General features: G+C 36.9%; 1 protein-coding gene across 7 annotated transcripts in view; it reads right to left on the bottom strand.

Moving 5' to 3' along the window:
• The window catches only part of ERBB4 (erb-b2 receptor tyrosine kinase 4), a 970,339-nt gene that overhangs the window by 52,283 nt on the left and 903,514 nt on the right, over positions 1-14,542 (bottom strand). For all 7 annotated transcript variants that reach the window (XM_036022897.1, XM_028510101.2, XM_036022900.1 and 4 more), the window contains one exon: positions 962-1,117. In XM_036022897.1, coding sequence (XP_035878790.1) covers positions 962-1,117 — 156 coding nt within the window. The remainder of the gene's footprint in view (positions 1-961; positions 1,118-14,542) is intronic.

Genomic DNA, 14,542 nt, shown 5'->3' with positions numbered 1-14,542 from the left:
CTGCATGTATTTAATTCACTTGGCCTCTTCTGATCTAAGTGTCCCCAGGTCAAGCTGGGGAGACCTCCACATGAAGACTGTGCTGGTTGGTTGGCCAAGAATGGCAAGCTAGATGTGAGTTAATGGGAAAAACACGAGCTAAGGCCTGAATGTACAGTGGGTTAGAGGGGCAGACACGTGGTTGTCAGGCAGGGCCTGAGGCTGGAGAGTCAGAAAAGTTAGGGAAAGCTGTGGCTGTTCAGAACCCTGGGACATGGCAAGTTATGTTCCAGCAGAAAGAGTAACAAGTAAATTGGTAAAATTATCAAAAACAGTGAAACATATAATAAAAAAGTATCACTTTGTATAGTTCTCAATTTATGTAGTAATTAAATGACTAGTTAATATTGTTTTGTAAATCTAAATATCAACACGTGTACTTCTAAAAATGAGGTCGACTTATACACTATGATGAAAGCTAAAAAGAAAGAGTCAGACGAGAGGAATCTTATAGGAGGATTAAAGGAATCTGTTACAAAAGAATTAGGGGTTAAATAGAATGGTTAATCCACCTATGGTTTTATGTAGAGACCAAGCTTCTCTCTAACCTATGAGACAGAAATTGTAACCCTCAGTACGAGTCAGTCCTATGCTTTTAGGATCAATGGGACAATTTATGTAGGCCTGAATTAAGGTTTAATTTCTCGAGTCCTTAAGGATCCACCCACTTTCCAACACCCTGACACTGGACCTGACGTAACGATCACAGGCATTGTTTCCTTTTAGCTTCTTTGAGAAAGAGAAGTTGGTAATGTATTCTCGCTGTATATTTTTACAGGAAGGAGAGAATGCAAAGGGTAGAACTGTGATTTTATAATCTCTTAATATCTCAGGGTTATCGGCTTCTTCCTGTAAAATATGAAGAGATAAAAGGATACCCTACTAGGTTTACAAGCAAGACTGCTCTCAAAAACATACTCACCTTTCCTCCATCAGCATTATACTCTTTTTCATCTCCTTCCAAGAGTCTAGCTAGTCCAAAATCCGTGATTTTCACATGGTTTGGAGATTTCACTAAGACATTACGTGCTGCCAAATCACGATGAACAAGCCGTCTTTCTTCCAGATACATCATTCCCTGAAAAACACCAGGTTCCCCAATGATAGTCAGTTAATGCCTACTCTTTTCCATCGGCTGAAAGGGAGCTTCTTAGCATTCAGTTGAAAACGCTTAATTTCTGTAGGTGAAACAGAATTCTGGAATAGTTTCAGAACTAGAGAAAACCTGGGATAAAAAAGCAAAAAAAAAAAAAAAGCTTTTGGCCTTGTCTCCCTGAATTCCTGTGAAGAATAATAAATCACCTGCACATGAGCTAAATGTTAGATCGTTTTTTCCCCAGAGACTTGATATTTTTTTTGCTAATACTTTCATTATTGAGGTGTGCAGGTGTCTTAGAAGATAAGCTAGCGTATATTTGGACTCATCCACGTATTCCTAATTGTTTTCTTCTCAATAACTCCTGTGTCATGTCAATTTCCCTTTACAACCCACTCCAAACAAATATACTTATTCTTAATTTTAATGGGTATTTCATATAAAGATGTAATGGGGCCAAAATCACCATCATAGATTCTATCAAGGCTGAAGAATTATATTATTTTTATTAGTTATGCAAAAGTGAAGTATACCTTAGAGTTATTAAAAGTCTATAACTTAAAAAAAAATGCTTCAATGACATTAGTAGACATTGTAAGAACATACAAGTAAAACTACATAGTTTTTAATGATCCTCAAACTAGCTTTTAATATGTTGTCTTCATAAAACATATAGGATAATTAAAAACGAATGTATTGCTGATTGTCAACAAGAGATGTAAATGGATCTCTGTGTAATATACACATATACACATGTATGCATGTGTATGAGTATATGTATGTATGTATGTATATGCTCTATGTATGTTATCTGTGTGTATTATAGATAACACATTAGTATATACACAGATTTTCAAAATGTCACGGAAGCCATAATTATGAATTATTGCCTCAGCAGTCAGGAAACTAAGAGTCCTTAAACACTAGCCTTAACTAAAAGGCCGATATCAAACAAAGGACATGAATGCAGAGGCCTGGAGTGAATATATTTTGTTTAAATAAACATATTTTTGTTGAAGAGTTGGGGGGAGATTCTTTATTTGAGTATTTCAGCGGTAAAAACAAAGTTGTCCTTCAACAGCAAATAGGAATTATTATAAATGGTTAAAGTATACTCTCATGCCAATTGCAAATCAATGCTGTTGGCAGTTAACATTTCAACTGTAGGACTTTGAAGGATTAATGGTTTCTGATATCAAAACAAAAGCTGTGGAAAACAGACACATAAATCACACAGGTCAAAAAATTATGAACTGTATGCCCAGTGTAGTGTAAAGAGAAGATTGCTTCAAACAGCATCCGGAGCCAAACTCTATATAAATGTCCATTAAGCACAACGAGCGGAGATGGTGCCTGATAGAGTCCAATCAGTCAGCAGCTGGATGACACCACATGTATTAGTGTTTTCTGAACTCAACCCACGACTGGGATTTATGGGGGCTTTGCCCTCTTTCCTGAATGGTGCTTTCTATTTGATTATATTAAATTGGAAATGGTTAGAATAAAGTGAATCTGAAAACATATAGCCCTTAGGTAACTTGAAGGATCAGAAAAAAAAAAACCCCAAACATATTGCCTAAGTGATAAAGTATCATCACTAATTTTGTCATTCCAAAAAATGTCACAATAACATTCATTATTGTCTTTCTTACCACCTCCATATCAGAGTACGGAAAGCATGTTGACAAGTTAATATTCAGATCCACACACAATCACAGAACACAAATACTGTGTGCATAGCATGGTGCTAGACGCCAGAGAGAGAGAAAAAATGTCCAAATCCATGCATTAAAGGGGGGCAGAGTTAAATTAATAAAGTTTACAGATTGGGAATACAAACTGAAGTCAATCAGCCTGATGCATATAAAGCATTTAAGCAGAGCTGTATCTTGAGGACTGTTTGTAGTACAGCTTAGCAATCCTGAATGAGAGGGAGACTTCAGAGAGATACTGAGTCCTAAGTAAGGTTCAAATAATACCCCCCAATTGGACAGGATGAGGGAAAAACTTCAGATAGAGAGAACAAGTACAGGGTCATCAAAACATGACATACTAGAACAAAATCATGCAATTCTGTATTTCTGAAGAATAATGTATAAGGGAAAGGGAGCAGTGAGTGGTCAAACTAAGAAATTAACAGGAGGATAGGTCTAGGAACGATCCCTTCCATGTCATGGTAGAGAACTGGGCCTTGCCTTTTCTGCATCATTCAATGTGGTGATGCGGAGATTGTTTTAAAAGAAAGCGAGAGAATTATTTTTGGTGTCTTGGTGCCATATAGGCGATCTATTGGACACAAATCTAGCTGAAGTCAGGAACCACTGCCACAGTCCAGAAAAAAAAAAAAGAGATGAGAATGTAAAATAAGAGTTGCCTATTAGCAGTCAATGAGCTACATCCATTTTGCATATACATATATGCAAATATATGTATATAGTCCCACATGAGGCAAGTTCCAAACATCCTCTTTAGCTGTTCCATGTATGCCATTGAGAGCATCTGGTCTTCAATGTCAGGATCCCACCATCCTACTAGCATCCTTTATGATACCCATCCCACTCCTGCATCCATGGGTGTCTAAATCTTCAACTAAACTCGGCCAGGAGGAATATTAGGAAGCACACAATTTCAAGGTACATTTATAAAATAAAATAATTATCCTTGGTAATTGACTGAATAATAAAAATATAAAATAATTCTGTTACTTTGTATTTTGTAATGTAGGTAGATAATGACTTTAACTAAACAGCCTAATGGAAATATCATGTATATATTTCTTAAACATGGGCAGGAATAATGATATATACTATACCAGTAGGGAACTAACATTCACCAAAACTCTAATGACACATTCTACATTACAAACAAAACTTCAGAGACCCTAAAAGACTTTTGATGCTCTGTACACAAAGCCTCAGCAGGTGCCAGAGTATCCTGAACCTCAGTAATATTTGTCCAGGAAAAGTATTTTCTTCAAAATAATGAAGAATCAAATAAAAAAACACACAGATAATCTCTCTATATGATTTTCCCCACCCACCTGATCATTGTTAAAAGAAATAGAAACAATAGCATCTATGTCATTACCAAACCATCAAAATATATTTGTATGCTTGCTTTGTAACTATGAAACATCATTTTACAGATGCCACTTTCAAATCCTTGATTATGAATGCAACTTTTGTTCTACTTTCACATCCTGAATTAGAGTGCTAAGTTGTCTATGGATTCTAACAACAGGTTTCTCCACATTGTAGTCATTAAGATAGGATTTCATACTGGAAGTTCTCATTAGAACCACGTTCTCTGCTAGATCCTTTCTAAATGAAGTCACTCCTTAAATCAGAGTGTGATACAACCAAAGACACAAATAGTTATTAGAAATAGACAAAAACCAACAGATGCCCCTTAAAGTTATAAGATGATTAAAGAAGAATCGTTCATTATGATAGAAGGAGGCTACACTGATTGAAAAGAAACCTTTTACCCTGCCCTGTAACAACTCCCATTTCCTTACCATGCCAGCTCCAGTGGAGTGCATTATGGGAATAGTGATTCTGACAACCACAGCTAACACTGACCAAGTACTTAGAACATGGTAGACATTGAACCAAACAGTTCTGTTGGTAGGTTAACAATTTTTTGAGGTGCATACTGATTTAATCCCATTTTACATATGAGAAATAGGAGGCTAAGTGAGGTCCATGTATGTGCTCCAAGTCATGTATCTAATGAGCGGTAGAATGTGGGTTTGACCCCTTGCCGTGGAAACATCAGTTTGCACACTTAAGCCTACCTCCTCTCTTGATGGGTCACAGGGTCATGTGGGCCTATAGCAATCAATGTGCACAGTGGAGTCAGATAGTTTTAGAATAGTGTAGTACTTTTGCAGAAAAAATATTATTAGATGTTTCTGTGAGTTTTAGGGCATAATTCAGGAGATTGAGTTGTTTGTATTTGTACTTAAAATACAGCTAAGTTATATAACTGTTTATAATGTAGCAAGAATTTGAACTGTGCACACTGGAAACTCAGTTCTTGGTTTGGCCTCAGAGTGTGCAGGATAGTGGGTTTGAGTGCTGACTCGGGAAACCATTGCCTGAATCAAATGTCAGCTCTGCCATGTTCCAGCTGTGTGGCTCTGGCAAGTTAATTAAAATCTCCATCACTCACCTTCCTTCTCTCTGAAACAACCTACTAGTACCTATCTCACAGGTTGTTGTGAAGATTAAATAGATTAATATAGTAAAGCACTTCAATAGTAACTGGCATGTAGTAACTATGGAACAAGCATGTTTTTATTATTGTTCTATACATAGATGTAAATAATCCTAATGCATACATGAATCACTTACCCTTATTAACTTGGATTGTTTGTTTCATCTTTTCCCAACTTTATTATTTTTTCTGTACTATTTTTTTAATTTTATTTTAACCATCATTCAAGTACAATTTTCTGTCCTTGACTCCCATCCCAGCCCTCCCACCCATCCCTCCCCACCTCCCTCCCATTTCCACCCCCACTAGTTTTTGTCCATGTGTCCTTTAATATTTGTTCCTGCAAACCCTTCCCATTCTCCCCTGAAATTCCCCTGAAATTCCCTCCACTCTCTTTCAGCAAATCTGTAAACCTCAATGTATCACAGTAGGTATTCAATAAATGTTTGCAAATGGTGATACATATACTGATAACATACTCATTATTATTAACACATAGATTGAAATTTTAGAATCCTAACCATTCAAAGTATTACTTTAATAATGATTCACCTGAGGACGCAGTCCTCATCTAAGGGGAAGAAAAATTTAAGGGCTCTATTAAAAGAGGTGATGTCCTCTATAAATACATCACAAATTCAGGCATTTACTGAAAATAAAGTTCATGAACAAGATAGGTCAAAAACTTTTCAATGGTAGAGAATGTTTCTCAAAGGTAAGTAAAATAGTAGATCTGTTGTACCAAAGTATCTGCCTTTTATTATTCAGCACCAAGGGTAGTTTTGCGTACATGTGTTTTAGGGACACATTGTCTATTTCTTCATCTAGGTGCTGCAAGTCTGATTTTACACAAATCTACTATTACCCAGACCATTCAGAATTTTACTATTTTTCACACTTGTTCTGTATGCTATACTCAGTTTTCAAAGACAGCATACTTGTGTTGTTTTGCTCATACCTCCTAAAATGTGCATCAGTAAACACAAACCAGCTAGGGAAAGTCAAATTTCACTCTTGACTTTCAGAAATGCACTTTAACACAAAATCCAAGAATGGCTTTATTATAATTGAATTTAAAGTTTTAATCTCTGGTAAGAATTGACTCATATTAACTGCTCTATTAAAAAATCACTGACTCAATTTTAAAATATCGATATTATAGAACACCTAGCAATGACTTTCTTTTCCATTTTATGATATTTGAGTCAGAGCTGTCTAGCAAAACTGCATTATTATTGTTTTAATTCAATCTGAAAATGTATTTCTGCCCAGCTGCAGGAAGCTAGCGGAAGTCAAAAGAGACCAGACTATTTCTGATAATAAATATTTGCTTCCCATATATAGGCCATGTGACAGTTTCATCAAACGTGTGGAGCTAAAAATTTCAAGCTGCAGTCAACTCTCACAGGCATTAATCTCTGGAGTTAGCAAGAGTGCATTTTCTTTCTGTTTTCATTCTAATAACCTGAAGCTTTCTTAATAACAGGAAGCTTCAGAAAAGCTCTCTTCAAATGGAAATCACTGCTCTTTTCTACTTTCCCTTCTAAAAGCAATTCTATCCCTAAGAAAAGTATCCAACGACAATGCTCTCTGCTAGGGTTCTCTTATTACCGCTAATGATGTGAGCATGTTCAAGGAAAGAAAGGGATATCTCTTAATGAGTTAACTGGCTTTATCCAAATAGTGAATGAATGGTAACTGAGGGGGGCCCGTAATTGAATCAACCAAGAAGTCTTTCAATCAGCATAAGCTGGTTCCGAGAAGGGGAGAAAACCAGAACTGAGAGCTGCAAGAAAGAAGTCCCAGACACGTCGCTCAGTAGGTTTATGACCACAGGTACTCATTTTACCTCTCCTATAAAAGTGACAGATTGGCTTAAATGATCTCTGAGGTGTCCTCTAGCTTTAAATTTTTATTCCATGATGGAAGGAACTGTAAAATATATCTATCTAAAATATTAAATTGTGGTCCAATAATAGACACAGAGAACAGTAAAGAATGAGGTAGACTAGATGCTTCCCTTTAAATGTTTAGTGAGAGTCATGAATATGTTTTAGTAGAAGTCAGTTCAGTGCACCCAGCGTTTAAAGTGACAGACTAGAAATAAACCTTGGCTACTCACTAGCTGTCTGACCTTGGTCAACTTATTTGTTTCACTTTCCTCATCCATTAAGTGGGGATAAGAGTATCTACCCTGAAGATTGCCTTAAGCAGTCGATGCCATAATGTTTGTTAAACACCTAGAGCACTCAATATTCTAAATATTGCTAAACACACCAATAACTCCAGTTTCATCCCTCTTATTAAAAATACTATTTGACCACTGTAAGAAAAAAGAATAGGCAGCCAACTAAAACACCTGCTGGTTATTCAGCAATGTTAGGTGAGGTAACTTTTGTTTCTCATTCTCTTTTTCCCTGAATGTTTTTCCTATTATTTGTCTCAGAGGAAGAAAGCAGATTCCCAGGACTGTCCTAGGCTGGCTTGGTGTTAAATGGTTAGTTCTCGTATCTTCCCATTGCACCTATGATCTTGAAGAGACTTGGTCAGGTGGCAGTTCTTTAGGGGATTTTGAAATATTGAAGATGGCCAAATTTCTGGCATTTGAATGATTTGCAATGGAAATATTATTTGTTGCTATCTGAAGCATGTTTTTCAGAGAGCCACCGTGATATGTTTGAGTGTGTTCATGTGTGTGTGCACAACATGCACATGGTAGATGCTGCGGTGTGCCACCCAGGAACCTCTTCAGTACCAAAGCACAGACACTCGCAGCTCCCGGCAGTCATTAGTGATGCAGGGTTACAAAGGTCATACCCCCTTGGACAGTTACGACAAACTATTCTAGTTCCAGGGTACCCCATAGGATGGAGTGAGACCTCAATTGCAATTTCATGATAGCCAAAATTTTCCGTCTACCTAATACTGCTTTGCACTGCCTTATAGATGTTGCTCCTAAGAACACTTGCCAAATGACATTTCTGCATGCAAATCAGTCTCAGAGGCTGTTTGGGAGCCAACATAAGGCAATGTGTGTGACTTTCTTCTTTGTTTTCCTTTAGAGTCTCAGGTACACAGAATTCTGAGTTAACCATACTCTATAATTCATGTGTGTTATTTTCATTGTTCCCTTCCATTCTCCACCCAAACCCCATTCTTCTACCCATTGTAAATATCCATGACAGTGTTTTTAATGCATATCCTTCCAAACCATCATCCATACACTATTTTATCTATATTTTTAAGTGTTTTGTTCTTTCTAATACATAAATAGTATTATGTTTTAAAGGATCATGTTTTGCTCATTTCACTTTCTTTAGATTCATACATGTTGTTACATGTAATCTAGGTTATTGTTTTTCATTGTTACATTAAATTATACCTACAACCTCAGACATATACACATGCATGATACAGGTATGCACTTTTAATTTATTGTCTCCTTCCTTGTTGATGGGTACCAAGGTTACCTCTGCACAAACTGAATTGAGCAATAACGCTATTTGTGCAATGCTGTAAATTTTCTTAAAATATACACAATGTATTATTCAGTACTAATTTTAGCACAGGAGAACCCAGACACACAATAAATAGCAAAGTCACTAAGGGAGATACAACATCGAGATGTGTCTTATTATTTAAGAACATTGAAATCATGTGGGAAAGACAAAATATAATTGTGTATGTTATGATGTATATCTATTCATATAAAGTTAACATTTATTTAAGCACTTTGTGCCAGGCACTGTTTTAAGTGCTTTGTGTATGGGAAATCAGAAGAAACCGAGGAGATCCGTACTACTATCATTCCCATTTTGAGATGAGGAAACTGAGGACCAGAGAAGTGAAATACTTGCCCAAGGGTCATCACTAGTACAGGACGAAGCTTAGAAAAAACATGATTTGACTGAAGGCGGCTTGACTCCAGAGGCAATGATTTTACCATTATAGTCAATAGACTGAAATCATATATGACGCTAGCTAACAAAAGGCAGCTTATATAACTAAATGATTCTTATACAGAAGAGGGGTGCTCTGAGAATTCAATGAAATGAAAACTCTTGCACATAGTAAACATTTAAGGCTCATAACCAGACCTCTTCAGCTTTGCTGATTCCCCTATGAGGGGACCTCTGGAGGCACTTTACAAACCAACTGTTTGCAAATTGATTTATGTATTTTTGACAATTTTTAGATTGCTTGTCATTTAATTACATGTTTGTAATTGGAGTACATGAATGATAAAACCAAAATCTGGTAAGGCTGTCCAAGCAGGAGCATTTTTTTTTTCTTTGCAGAGCAGCTGAAGCAAATGTGAAAGTCTACGGTATGGACGGTGGGGTGGAGGAAAGCAGACCCTGCCGCACGTCGGCCAAACCCAAGACGGTGCCATTAGAACAGGAGGAGGAGCGGACAAAAACACTGCTTATGGATTTCTGAAGTTGGCAGTGATGACAGAACTCTTTCTTCTTGTTTCCTCCATTTTCTTTAGATATTTCTCCAAAAATTTCATTTACTGTACTACACAAACTTTTGGAAATTTTCATTGCAAGAATTTGCAGGTCAGCCTCCTTGCGGCTCATACTTCTTTTAAAGAATGAGAAGATAACAGTGAAAGAAACCGGTACACAAAGGAAGGTTAAAAGGCATATGTGAGAAGCCGCTGCTTTTCTACTAAACAAATTGCAGGTAAAAAGCTCATTGGCCTGGATCAAGAGAATAAAAACACACTGCAGTTTTTCCTCACACTGACCTCTTGCCAATATAATTACAGAGGGAGGAGTGAATTGTATAGAGCCCACACTCTCTCAGAGAAGTATACTTAAAATGGATTACTTCTGCTCCGTAGGCAGCGGATCGATAAATACGTGGACTGCAATGAGAACAAAGATATCTGTGGGCTGTAGTAGTTACCCTCTGTGTCTCTTAAGAAATTAATTAAAAATCAATGAAGTGTGCAACCTATTAATACAGCAACCTCTAGATTAACAGATAGAAACTGAGCTTTTTCTGAGCATGCATATTGTGCAAATGCATTCAAACTCTATAGGGAGGCAGTTGAATATCTGACACCTTAGTTATAATTAAGCAGAAACAGATCATTCCTAATATTCTGTGCTTTCACAGAGTTGCAAGTGGCTGTTTAAAACCATAAGGTTCTATGAGTGGGAATATGTTTACTCAATTTTCCTTTGTTAGATAATTATGTCAATTTTTATGAATTATTCTGACTACAAGGCAAAACTTCAGCTATCATACAGAACTAAAGAATTTCCATAACTCTTTTCTTAAGTGTGGTTTGCTTACTTATGAGTTCAGGCAGTTGAATTTAATTATAACCACAGAATATTTTTAAATAAGTATCTTCCTAAAAGGGGGAAAACAAGGAGAAATTCCTAGAACACGAAGAGCTCTTGTGTGACTTGAACCAATGTCCACATGGCACATACACCATTCACTTCAGTTCTGCCTCTGTCTTACTTGGATGCCACTGGACCTGGTCTGACTGCAAGTGCTTACCCAGCACATGTAAAACTCACACGGTGGTGCCCACACATTTCCCACAGGAGGTCAGCCAGCTGCTTCCCAATTGCCTGCTCTGTCCCATACTCCTCTTCAAAACCGTCAAAAGGATTTGAACTACACCTTTCAGTTTTCACCTCAATCCCTTACAGTTGATTGGGAGGCCTAGTGTGATGCATTTCCTTTGTTTAAACCTTTGCACTGTCCCTCTGACAGAATTCTAGGGCTTTGTTTATAGTCCTTGCATAGGGAATAAGAGAAAAAGATTCTTGCTTTGGACTTTGGCTCATTTTCTAGCTCAACATCATCACAGGAGGATCAGCTACCATTGCATACTTACAAAAAGGGGATGCCCCATCTCTGAGTTTACTGGTAAGGAGTTATCTTTGGTTTTTCTGCTGTCTTCATAGGCTTCAGGATACGGTTTGTGTCACAGGAACAATACACATTTCACTGTTTCTAGACCTGACCTGCTTGCAGAGCACCTATAGCTACTTGCCTTTTTAGAAACCTTTTCTAGATATTTCTGGGGCTCCCCAGAGAGCCTCACAGATGTTTATAAATACTTTCTTGGCTGTCTACCTCAGAGCACTTCATTGATATCTGTGGCCATTAAACTCTCAGTTTGAGACTCTGCAAATGCCAGTCTCTTTGCCCCCCATGCATTTTCTGCCATTTCGTAATCTACTACCTCCAATACACATGTGCACACATGCATGATGCACACACATGCATGCATGCATATGCATGCAAAGGCACTGAACCACTTCTTCTGTCCTGTAGCCAAAGAAAGTCCTTAAGCAACTTGAGTCTGCTGTCACTCTGGCCTCTTTTTTTGGAGCACTTCAGCTGGAACTCTGTGACCCAAGCCAAACTGAAAATTCTCTTGAATCTCTTATCTCTGCACTTATTGTTCCTTTTACTTAAAACTACCCTTGCCATATACTGCTACACTCCTGCAGACAGACTTGCTTAAATTTAACAGTCTTAGATCACAATTTATATGTCATTTCCTTCACAAAGCCTTCCCTCACTCCTAAGTAGATTGTGTCACTGTATCAAATGATTTCACAAGGTCCAATTTTCCCTATTCATCTAAATTTATTTATTTATTTAAAACAAACCCCTGAGATTATTAAACAACTTTCTGTGTATGGGTATCTCAAAGTTACTTTAGCAATCAGAAAGTACATAAACTTGTATTTTAGGCTGTATCTTCTATGCTTAAGCTTTAGAAATACCATATAACATTGCACAATGTTATCAGTTTCAGGTAAAGAGCAGAGAACAACTCAAAAACATCTATTCTTAATTGAGCACTCATCTACTAACCTGATTAGTTTCAAAACTAGTTTTATGATGATTAAACAGCAAGGTGAGGAACAAAAGAAGAAAGTTAGGTTTTAGCTTATACTGATACTAACATTTAAAGCTTTAACCTTACCATCTTTCATTCTGTTGTTCCAAACTGTTACGGATTGTTAGGTGCCTGGAGCTGGGAATGGCGTGCTCCTTCCGAGATGACATGACTCTGCTTGACCCTCCTCATATTTACCAATTTCATCACATTTAGGGCTGCTACTAAACAGTCAACTGATCGATTCCCTTCTCCCTCCAATCCACCTACTCATTCATACTTTTATGTTGCCTTTGGATCACCAGGTTAGCCAAGAAGGCACTCCCAGCAATAACCAATATACTCATAAACATGCAGTCTCATAACAATTAAAAGCAAAGAAAGTAGGAGAAGGAAAATGGTTTAATATTGTTGGAGGCAATTTTGTAATGTTAGTGATGATTTTTATCATCTCACCCCTTTGCTCTTTCTTAGTACTAAATACCTACTGATTTTAGAGCTTACTTGCATATTACAAGCAGATTGCTTAAGGAATATTTTTACTTCCAAACAATATTGGGTTGTGCGCTAAATATTATCTATTTTCCTACCCAGGTTGGATAAACCCAGGGTGTTCTTCCTGCACACTGCCAAAATGGAACTTGAAAGCTGCCCTCTTCATGCACACTCCTCTCCAAGTGCCAGAATGTGCAGTGAGTACCGCACAGAGAAGAAAGGTGAAAACGTGCACCACAGAAACCTTGTGTTAAAGGGTCATTTTCAGCCCAGCTTTGTTCATCTCTGATCGCGGGGAGAGAGTGGCGTGCAGGGATGAGTGTCGGCTCCGGAGTAAGGCTTTAGCGTTAGCCAACTGCTCGCTGCACGCAGCTCTCCGTGTGCCCTTCTTTGTGTCAGTTTCTCGGTTGGCCAGTATTTTTGTGGATCAAATGGGGGTAGTAAGAGCACTTTCTACCTTTCTCATAAGGTTGTTAGGAAAATTAAATGATCTAGTAAATGTAAAACTAGAGGAGTGTCCACTCAATGGTAAAATCTCAACATTGCTAGTCATTATTATTATCCTTTTGTCCATCACCTTGCATCATAAACAATTCTTATTTTTCAAAATTTCAGTTTCAAACTAACTTACACATATCTGAGATACGCTGAAGCATTCTTTTGTACTCAGAATCCCAAAGATCATCTATCAACTCACAACCATATATCCTGGTATTTCTGTCTTTTAAGCAATAGTTTAGTTTCAGCACAGCTTTGCTTTGCGGTTGTATATTTTCATTTCCATACATCACCTGAAATGACACTTAACCTTGATAGGTTTTCACAAGCTACTTTCAAGTGAAAATTGGGTAAAAAAAATGAACATTATAAGAAAAATGTTCTCATGAAATCAAATAAATTAAGACAAATAGAGAAGTCATTATAGATGATGAAATTAATATATCTTTAACCTCTACTATACACATACTGAATTAAGCTGACTAGATAAATATGAATTTTTAAAAGAAAACTTGAAATACATGAAGAAGAAGCTGTAAATTTATCACTGCACATGAGGAGTAAGATTAAAGCCAAATTATATATTTTATAATACTCTTACAGTTTCTATAATTGAACCCCACTTATAACATGTAGCTCTGTTGTTCACATTTAAGATTTTTACTTTGCCTCTTTTAGGAATTCATTGTGTATGAAATTAAGAGACATCAAGTGTTCACATGTATGCATATTCCATTAGGTGATTAGCTACTTAAAAGAACAGGAAGAGAAAAACAAATATTCACTTTCTCTTCATCCTTTTCTACCTTATTGTGTGTACAATATACATTGTGTATGATGTTCACTCTACAAAGAAGAAGATAAAGTCTCGTCTTTCTTGTCATCCGTTGAATAGCTATTATATGCTGCTGGCTAATTGTTTCACATATAGAGAAAACATACTGCCTCTTTCAAGCTATTTATAGTCTGGTGTGAGAGATACACGTGGATGCAATGGAAAAAGTAAAGGGAGTGTTCAGAAATGACAGTAAAGGGGAATGCAACACTTACTGTGTTGATTATAGAAGGTCTTGCAAAACAGGGAGAAATTAAGCTTCATATTGAATGAAAAATAGATATTTAAATGTTTGGTTATAATACAGTAAGTGTATTCTAGACAGGATAAAAAAAGCATGTAAAAAAAGCAGAATCTTTAAAGATAATGGTATGTTTGGAAAAAATACACAAAGATCTATGAGGATAAAACATGTTGCCAAGGGCTAGGAGTGCCACAATTAAGGGTCTAACTTAATTCAACTGCCTACTGTGATGTGCAA

The sequence above is a fragment of the Phyllostomus discolor genome, chromosome 4 (assembly GCF_004126475.2).
Source record: "Phyllostomus discolor isolate MPI-MPIP mPhyDis1 chromosome 4, mPhyDis1.pri.v3, whole genome shotgun sequence".
NCBI classification, from domain to species: domain Eukaryota; kingdom Metazoa; phylum Chordata; class Mammalia; order Chiroptera; family Phyllostomidae; genus Phyllostomus; species Phyllostomus discolor.
Note: the sequence above shows the minus strand (reverse complement) of the source record. Positions and strands in the feature narration are given on the sequence as shown.